The following is a 10399-nucleotide window of genomic DNA, read 5'->3' as shown; positions in this document are numbered from 1 at the left end:
ATTTACTAAACTTTTTGTGCATAAAAACCTTGAGCTCGAGGATCTTGAACTTGGTACACAAGAATCAGTTGAAGCAAAATCATATATGTAATACTTCTATATGGACAGTTTCTCTAAGTGGAAGCTGTTTCCACTAAGGAAGATAGAATGACAACGATTTCTCTATCCTCCGAGGCTCCAGCTCGGTTCTGCGCATTGTCAAGCATGCCCAGTGTAGATAAAGTGTCTCGAACGAGAGAGAAAACATGTCACAAATTATTTGTTCATTTGTTGCCGTTCCTTAAATACAAGATACTTAATTAACTGGATATAAAATACGAATACTATGGAAGCACTTCTTTGAAACTATACTTTTTACTATATATACCTTCTTAAGCCTTTAACAATCTTCTTCATCAAGTAATAATGTATATTTCCAATTAGTCTCTGAATCCAATAATATAAGAGAATCTTGTTCTAAGTAAACAAAAATGTAAATCTAAATGAATTCAAAATAAATGCCAACATAACGTCTATCCTACAGTTTTTGTTTTAAGCACAATTTTGAAGCTCATGGAACCCAAAGATTCCTATATGGACAGTGCTTATGGGAAAAAACGTCTCTACGTTGCGGAACGGACATTTTATCTATCGTTTACACTTTATCTATACTGCGGATGTTTCATGCGCGAAAAGATGCGCAGAACTAACTGAAGCACTCAGAGGAGAGAGAGAGAGAGAGAAAGAGAGAGAGAAACGATACATTATTTGTTTCACTTAGTCGGAACAGCTTCCACTTTAGAAACTGTTCATATAGGAGTATTACATTTATGTTTATCAAATGTTTGAGGGGCAAGAGTAAAACGCAACTGTGTTCGACACTTAGATCTTAAAAACGTCCATTTGGAATATGGGTTTGAAACATTGCGTACATATGTGCTCGATGGGGTGCTCAAATTTTGTAATTGAAAAGCGACATCTGCTGCCAATAATAGCATATTGTTGAATATTTTTTTTATTTTTCTTCTTTTTCACGAGTTCAACAAAACTTTTTCATACATCTTTGTCAAACTCCGATAGAATTTGACGTATGCTTTCAATCACTACCGCACCGTAGATAAACGATTATATTTTTGTAGTTTTGCTTTTAATGTACTTCAAACCATTTCTATAGGATTAGACACACAATGATATGACCGACACTCTCAACTCTCTTACAGGCCCATTATGATTCTTAACCTGGCTGGACGCAATTCATCTAAGTGATCAAGAACATTTATTATTGTTCCGCCGTGGAACCAGCCCTGCCTTTGACGTTTGTTTTTTTATATAACTTTTTAGTCGAGTCAACGTTTTGTTTAAGTTGTACAGTAAATCGACAAAATTCTTCTTACTGGGCTTGGGAAAACCCCCACGGGATTCGATTAAAAGACACCCAGCGCCATCAGAAACAATTATTTTTGGGTAAGAATAGTCAGAGGAAAATGTATTGGTCCTTATTTCTTTATTTCTTTATTTAACAGCTGAGCGATATTTGGAATATCTTTGTATGGCAATGCTTCTAATTGCCTCATTTCCCAATCCAAATATTGGATCATATCGTGAACTGCCAATTTTTTTTGAGCTTCTCTGGTGTTAATATTGTCAAATCGAATGCATGTTACAAGAAATTGATAACGGGATGACACCGTATCACTTAATACCCGTCCTAACCTCTCAATTCTTACAAGGATTGCCGATCACTCCTTAGTACCTCATCCAAATAGAGTAATTCGACAAATTCCTTCAATTTAGCAATCTCTGTAGGTCTTTAATTCGTAGAAAGCGATTGGGAAGATAATTTGAAGCTTTGCTCTCTGCTGTTATTGTTATGACCGTCATTTTTGTAAATGATTCAATAACATACTCATTTTTTAAATTATAACTAATTATTGTTTTGCACGAGCCGCAAAGCGGCGAGTGTTGAAACGTAACGAGTGCGAAATACACTTTCCAACGAGTTGTGTACACTATTTTTCTTGCCACCACGTAAAAAAACATATTTTGATGAACGTATTTGTTGAAATACCTTTCAACACACGTGTGATATTGTTTAATTGACTTTCTTATGTAAAAAAAACGTATTTTTTAAATAAGAAAGTCAATTAAGTGGTCGTAAGAATATATTATTCAACTGCGGACAAGAGGGGGTAAGAATCTATACATAAACTATTGATGATTCGAGAAATTGATTTATCATATCTATGTTTTACGGAAACATTTACTTCTAGAGTTACCGGAAGTGGTCATTATCTCAGGAAGGATAATAGATTACGAACCATGGATAACTTTGTTCGATAGATAATTTTTTCAGATGGCTGGCTAGCCTATCGGTGTCTCAGCAATGATGGCTACACTCTAGAGTGGGTCAATCACAAACAAAGATTTGTTTTTGATAGCTTGGTAAATACCCAAAAAATCGAGGCCAGCTGGAGACCTCTGAGAGCATTCTTCCGCGATAGGCATGTACGTTCAGAAGATTGGGAGACATAATCATAGAATATACATGGCGAAGAATATTGAAAATCTGAACTAAAAATAGACCCATTCATTTCATTAATAGAAGAAATCAAAAAAGACTTTCAAAACTAAAAAGTTATGGATTCAAGTCCAATTAAAATATTTGATTGAAAAAATTTTTTTTGTTTACCTTTATTTCAGTCTCTTACATAACCTAACCTAACCTTACAAAAATTACTAAATTTTCATTTGTCTATTGATTTTTCATGGAAATAAGGCATTTGCATACTTGATAAATCGATTTCTCGTAATTTGTATGTATAGAGTTTCATGATGATCGTTGTGGAGTGGCTTATCATAATAGTGCCCAAGAGGGTTCTAAAAGCCAATGTTCGACGGCCCCCCATGTATATCAATCCATCACCGTTCATTTTTTATATAAAAAAATCCAAACTTCATTCTTTTGGACAGCTCTGTCTATAATTTGCAATCTAAATCCATGTACATTGTACAATTGTTAAGTAATTAGTATGGTACCAAGAAAATATGCAATATGATGTAGGGAACAAAATTATATCTTTATATTTATAAAATCAACAATTTTTAGATAATTATTTATGTAACCTGCTTACTCTTAACACACAGGTATCTTATCTTATCATTTAACTGTACCAGTAATAAAAGGTAATCTTATTACGTACTGGACCGTAATAACGTACGTATCAAAATGAGGGAAATCGTACATGTACAAGTGGGTCAATGTGGTAATCAAATTGGGTCTAAAGTAAGTTAAGAATACATTTTCTAAGTAGATATATGTATAAATGATGCAGTTTAATCTATATTCGTTACAAGTTTAATTTTCATTAGTAGTTTGCCGATAACTAGTTTTAATTTACATCATCTCATTGCCGCACCTATGGGAATTAAAGATACATTTTCATTATTAGTATTTGAATTTTTATTGTTGTTATTATTTCAATAATTATCACGATATGATACACAATAATATTCGAATAATGAAATTTATTATTTAAAAATAGAACTTCGTCTATATAATTTTAGGGTATTATTTAGTTGTAGTATTGAAATATAATTATCATCTCTAATGATAAACAAAACTTGTTAAAAAAAATGTTTTGATTTAAAAAAACATATGAATAGTTAATCAATATGAAAATAGTTACAGCTATAAAAATTCATTCCCCGTATTTTTTATTATTCCTCGTATTTTATAGAATTTGCTTACTATCACTACTTCACTTCGATAAAATTCAATGAAAATCCTACAATATGCACATTAGAATTAGTTAATTGGACCGATAATAATCTAATCAATGTTATGCAAGTATCAGTTACATGTCGTGTACAACAGTTTCGATTAAATCGCCAATTGGGAACCTATTCATAAAAAAACCATGAATGATTAAAGGAAAGAGATATTTTTATTACATCCAAAATTCATTTTGCTCCAATGTCTGCATAATTTTTTGACAATTTCGACTAAAATTATCCAACTAGAATTTATTAGTTAAATTCAGGTATTAAAATGTTCAATTTGTTCACAAAGGGGAAATTTAATAATGCAAACTAAATACTTCACGTTTTCTTTTACCAAAAAAAGAACATAGTTATACGAGGATGTATTGATATCTAGTTAGCCTAGACCAGTTCCATGCCTAAACAAAACATTGCGTTACTATAGCAACGAACAATAACTTATTAGAAGTGTCAGTGTAAATTTTGACGTCCAAAAAGTAAACCAGAGTTACGCAATAAATTGAAAGGAAAAAGATGTCCACCGAAATTGTAAGAATCGAAAAATTGGAGTATCGAGCCATCATCAAGTACCTGTATTTAAAAGGGTTAAGAGGTACGAAGATGTGTTTAATACCCTTGGTGATTTCCTTCGTATGAGTCTGTGAAAAATTGAACTGCAAGTTTCAAAAGAGGTAAATTTTCCATTGAAGATGATGACCGAACGGGAAGGTCAGTTTCTGTGTCAGTCCCCGAAAATATCGATGCATTTCATGACATGATTTTATCAGACCGTCGAATTGGGCTAAAACGGATATCTGAAGCACTGAATATTTCATCATACAGTTCACGTCAATTTAGACATGAGAAAAATTGCTGCAAAATGGCTCCCCAAATGTTTAAATGTTGACAAAAAGCGTGCAAGGGTTCGATCTGTACTCGATTTGAAAACGATGTAGACTTTTTAAATCAAATTGTTACTATGGATGAGACTTGGGTACATTTCTACGATCCAGAAACAAAGCAACAATCGATGGAATGGCGACATTCTGGTTTTTCAAGACCTAAAAAGTTTCGTGTCCAAAAATCTGCTGGAAAAGTTCTTGCTTCAGTTTTTTGGGATTGCCATGGACAATAGAACAATAACCGGAGATTACTATTCGACATTACTGACCCCCCTTATTCACCAGATTTGACTCCGTCCGACTATCATCTTTTTCCTCAACTGAAAAAAAGTTTAAAAGGTCGTAAATTTTCTTCCAACGACGAGGTAATAAAAGCTGTGGAGGTCTGATTTGCAGAGCAAGAAGAAATATTTTTTTTAAAGGTCTAGAGACGTTGCAGGTTCGCTGTAATAAATGTATCCCATTAAGAGGCGAATATGTCGAGTAATAAAACATTGTTACGTGGGGTTGTTTGTTCGATTTACACCACTCACAATAATGTTCATACTTCTTAAACTTTACACTACTGTCCAGTATATACTGTTTTATTTATTATTCTTTGCTTCTTCTTCACTTTTCATCAGGAATTCATTATTGCGGCATTTGCACAATAACGCTTGTGGATTATCTCTACCTGCCTTATACATGTTGTTTGTGTACCAGACCCATTTGGTCGATTTATATTTATTGAAATGTCGTTTTTAAAAATTTGATTCATACAAATCTTATCACAAAACTGAGTCAATTGATATTTTGACACATCTGGTTCAATGATATCCTCAGATTTCTTATTAAATTTTTGTTTTTTTTTTCACTAGAATATACATGTAAGTAGAAAATTTCAATTTTTTTTACTATTTTGCAATTTTCCATTTCTATTCATATGAATAGTGAATTAGTTGGTGGAATACCATAACACACATAACTAATATTATTTTAATTCATTTTTCGTCCGATTTAAATAAAGGAGCAAGATGAGGTTCTTCGATAATGGACTTCATTTCTTGGAGGTATTTATATTTGAATTTATTTATCGCCAAATTATGTTTATATAACGCCTCTATCTTTGCAATATTGCTCTAGTTAAAATTTCTCCTTTGAGGAAGCAACCCTATCTTATACATAATAGAACCATCATCTTTATAAAGAAATCTTATGTCTCCCACTTGAGGGTTCCTCGGTTTTTTCCTGGTCGTAATGAAGAGAAATTTGATGTTTTTTTCATAATTGTGGAAAAAATTGGATTCTAGCACTTTTAAATTGTAAGGTTGTAAAGGCCCAGCAAATCTGCTGGTGAATTAATGGGACGCTTGAAATATTTCTCTTCTCGGTATGGCACGGTATGCTATAAGCTTCCATCATAGTGTGTCCTAGTCCAGATATAGTTGCTCGATTAATTTTTTTTAAACTTCGCCAAATCACTTAAAGTAGAGGTTAGGACTTTGCTTCAATCCTAGGAATTACACACGTCGGATATTAAAGTTACTTCTTTAAGTACCTGAGGAAGATTATAAATAAAATCGACAATGCAGGGAGTAAAATCATTGCGGCGCCGCCGTTTCTCTCATGCCAAGCGTACAAGTTCATATACTGTAAAGTTGCAGATTTTGTCTTGGGATGCAAAAAGTAAAGGGCATAATAATACACTCTGAAGGTCTATAAATAGAGCTATTTTTCTTTAGAGGCTTGTGATATTGCATTTGCAATATGTTTATAATATTTGTCCCGACTAACGGTTCCATTTTTAAAACCACCACACATATTACACTAATCTTTCCGAGGCAAATGGATTGCTATATTTTCATCATCCATCACTTTGGTAAACAGTAATCATAGGATGGTTTTATTTCATTAGCAATACATCACTCCTTGTAAACGCTGAATATGTGAAGTTTCGACCAAAAAAGTTGATCCAACTATGGATCAACTTTTGGTAGTTGTCCGGGCCATAACCTAAGATTTTGTTTTCCTTTTTTTCTAGATGTTTCTTTCTTTACATTACATCCCCTCTTCATCTTCAGAATCATGTCCCTCATTTTATTTCTTATACCTCTCGTCGTAACTAATATTTTAATAAAAGCTTGTTTTTCTTTCCAAGTTTTAATTTTCCAAAATTGTGAAGAGGCTTCGGTCTTGTCTTCTTAGGTAAATGAAGCACAACAAAAAGAGAAGCCAATATTTTTTTTATTTAACTTGTGAGAATACTTGGCTTTTATGTATCTTCCAGGTTTAGAAATATTGTTAAAAGCCCTTTTATTGTAACGTTTGTAGCCCAAGTATGGCAAGCCACACACTCGTTTTCTTCTTGTATCTTCTTGAGAAGTCATCTGGCTTATGGTATCTCTTGAATCATTTATTTCTATTGCAGCGGCTTTATCAACTTTGTCCTGTCTTGTATTGTCTTTAACCGATGGAGTATTATTTTCGTGATTGTATGAAAATCTTTCTTAATTTTTTTTTCTCTCTGAAAAACCTCCTGGTCTACCGATATTATTAGATCATTCTTAGACATTTGAATATTTTTAGAGATACTTTTACCCTCAGGTAATACTTCAGTAGGTTCTGTTTGACTAATGGACTCACCACCAATTTCAACAATTTGATTGTTTTTATTTTATAAATGTATTTATTTTCAGTTCTGGGAAATCATTTCTGATGAACACGGTATAGATCCAAATGGAAAATATATTGGAGATTCTGACCTTCAATTAGAAAGATTGAATGTATATTACAATGAAGCAAGCGGTGGTAATTATGTGCCTAGATCAATATTGGTGGATTTAGAACCTGGAACTATGGATTCTGCAAGATCTGGGCCGTATGGGGCGCTATTTCGACCAGATAACTTCGTTTTTGGTCAATCCGGTGCAGGAAATAACTGGGCAAAAGGACATTATACAGAAGGTATTTTTACTTTAAAATTGTAATTTTGTCCATTATATTCATCATTTTTACAGGTGCTGAGCTGGTAGATTCCGTTATGGACGTAATAAGAAAAGAATCCGAAAATTGTGATTGTCTTCAAGGTTTTCAGCTTGTTCATTCTATTGGTGGTGGTACTGGTTCTGGTATGGGTACACTTTTAATAGCAAAAATGCGTGAAGAATATCCTGATAGGATAATGACAAGTTTTTCTGTAGTACCATCACCAAGAGTATCTGAAACTGTAGTAGAACCTTACAATGCAACTTTATCAGTTCACCAATTAATTGAAAATACCGATGAAACTTTTTGTATAGATAATGAAGCACTTTATGACATTGCTATGCATACACTGAAGTTACCTTCACCATCATACGGAGATTTGAATTATTTAGTTTCACTTACCATGTCAGGTAAAATTTTTTAACCGATTTATTGCTCTAGTTCTTAAATAATATATTCGCTATATTTATGTTGTAGGTGTAACCACTTGTTTGAGGTTCCCAGGTCAACTAAATGCAGATCTTCGCAAATTAGCAGTCAATATGGTTCCTTTTCCTCGACTTCATTTCTTCGTACCTGGATTTGCACCCCTTACACCTAGAAACAGCATAAAATACAGAGCTTTATCAGTATCAGAACTTACTCAACAAATGTTTGATTCCAGAAACATGATGGCTGCTTGCGATCCAAGAAATGGAAGGTAATCATTTAAACTAATCATTATATGCGAAATATTAATTCTGATACAATTTTTAATTATTAATACATTAGTCAACATCCTCCTATAAATTATTATTTTTCTTCGGTTCTACTTATTATTCTTTTTTTCTGATCTAATGATATTACCACACTTCAATGTCATAACTATGTTTAATTCAGATACTTCCTCATCTTGTTTCTATTTTACAGGTATTTAACAGTTGCTACTGTATTCAGAGGAAAAATGTCAATGAAAGAAATCGACGAACAAATGTTCAACATTCAAAACAAGAATAGTAGTTACTTCGTTGAATGGATACCGAATAATGTTAAAGTTGCTGTTTGTGATATACCTCCCAGAGGATTAAAAATGTCTGCCACATTCATAGGAAATACCACTGCCATTCAAGAATTATTCAAACGAGTATCTGAACAATTTAATGCCATGTATGCTAGAAAGGCTTTCGTACATTGGTATACTGGAGAAGGTAACTATAATTTTTGTTGTTTCAACTTAAAAAACTATTCATATATGATTTGGATTTAAAAATGATTGTTGCTTCTGCAAATTGACGTTTTTTAATAATCACAATATTATAATATCAATAAAAGTTTTCATAATAATCTGTAACTCTCAATAACCACCTCTTTCAAAATAAAAAAAAAGGTTAAAAATATGGGGAATTAGAATAAAACAAAATAAAAACTTTTATATCAAAGATGAGTCAATATACTCCAATTTTCTTAAAAATAGATATATTCAGATAAATTTAAATGAAATACTTCCTTGTTTCCAAATTAAATTGGAATCAACAAATTACCAAAACTACTAACCAAAGAGAGGACGTGAAAAATGTTTAGATGTGGATACCACAACAAAATATACCGGGAAAAGTTTTCGATAGTTACACTGTAATAAAATGTTTATTTGTGTAGCTTGTGTCACAAACAACAGATGATGATATCCTAAGATAAGATGAAGAGTTTTTCTGTTTTGAAAAGACTCATTATTTCACTTGTGAGAAAATACGACTTGACTACAGCTTAGACAACTAGATGTAAAATATCTTCGGGCTAACCAATGATGGTTGACCATATTCTTTGTATAAAAACTATTTTGTTACTTAATAACCAAAATTTCAATTCTTAATATCTAACCAACAACCATGTTAGTTGGTTAACACACAAGTTAAATGATTCAATTCATTACTTTGGAAAAAAATCTCTATTAATCAAGAAAATATTTAACTAAACTTGGTTTCAATAATCCGACTAGCGTACTCGAAGAATGTCAAACAATTAAGAACCTCGAATCTGTTTACAAACCGCTTTGAATACCAAAATCCTATTGTACAGAAATGCTATAAATAATTACCAAAATGGACACTTACGGACGTTTAGTCACATCAATACAAAATAAAAGTAATTTGATACATTAATGGAATCAAGTGTCTATGAGACATTTGGAATCGCTTAATTAGATGATTAACAGCTGATGATGGTTCCCATCAGAAGTTGTAGAGATATTTTACGCACAAGAGGTTGTATATTTGTCTGGTTTACATTCGTGCAATGTTACCTAATTTTAAATAGGAAATTATTATGTCAAAAGACTAGATTGATTGATTTAAATTAAAAATATTAAAAAAAGAGTATATTGACAAATAAAACTTCTTATTATAATTAATTTGAGGTGACTCGTGATATTTACTACATTTAAGGAAATAAAATTGGTAATAATAAACTTTCATCTATATGAAAAGCTTCATAGTTTGAAATTAATTGTATTTTATTAGGTATGGATGAGTTGGAATTCACCGAAGCAGAATCAAACATGAATGATTTGATATCCGAATATCAACAATACGAAAACGCGGCTGTTGATGATGAAGGAGATTTTGATGACGAATTAGAAGAAGAGCCTGCTGAAGAGAATTGAATAATTCCATATAAGAAATTTAAGACATTCTTTTTGTAAATTATTTCCATTGTCAATCAAAATAAATTTCTTTACTAAGATATTTATTATTATTTAACTGAACTACAATGAGCTTTACAAAAGTCAAACTCTTTGCTTCAAAGTAAATATATACTTT

General features: G+C 32.0%; 1 protein-coding gene across 1 annotated transcript; it reads left to right on the top strand.

The window, feature by feature from the left end:
* The first annotated feature begins 3127 nt into the window (after positions 1-3127).
* LOC130902580 (tubulin beta-4B chain-like) lies at positions 3128-10322 on the top strand. The gene is made up of 6 exons (XM_057814803.1): positions 3128-3262; positions 7316-7583; positions 7637-8014; positions 8082-8304; positions 8514-8791; positions 10100-10322. The coding sequence occupies exons 1-6, from the start codon at positions 3206-3208 to the stop codon at positions 10240-10242; spliced, it is 1347 nt and encodes a 448-aa protein (XP_057670786.1). The 5' UTR covers positions 3128-3205; the 3' UTR covers positions 10243-10322.
* Positions 10323-10399: the final 77 nt, after the last annotated feature.

The sequence above is a fragment of the Diorhabda carinulata genome, chromosome X (genome assembly GCF_026250575.1).
Source record: "Diorhabda carinulata isolate Delta chromosome X, icDioCari1.1, whole genome shotgun sequence".
Taxonomy (NCBI): Eukaryota; Metazoa; Arthropoda; class Insecta; order Coleoptera; family Chrysomelidae; genus Diorhabda; species Diorhabda carinulata.
Note: the sequence above shows the minus strand (reverse complement) of the source record. Positions and strands in the feature narration are given on the sequence as shown.

Coding starts and splice junctions, on each gene's coding strand:
- LOC130902580 (XM_057814803.1), top strand. CDS start 3,206: ATGAGGGAAATCGTACATGTACAAGTGGGTCAATGTGGTAATCAAATT. Junction 3,263..7,315: donor GTAATCAAATTGGGTCTAAA/GTAAGTTAAGAA, acceptor ATTTATTTTCAG/TTCTGGGAAATCATTTCTGA. Junction 8,792..10,099: donor ACATTGGTATACTGGAGAAG/GTAACTATAATT, acceptor GTATTTTATTAG/GTATGGATGAGTTGGAATTC.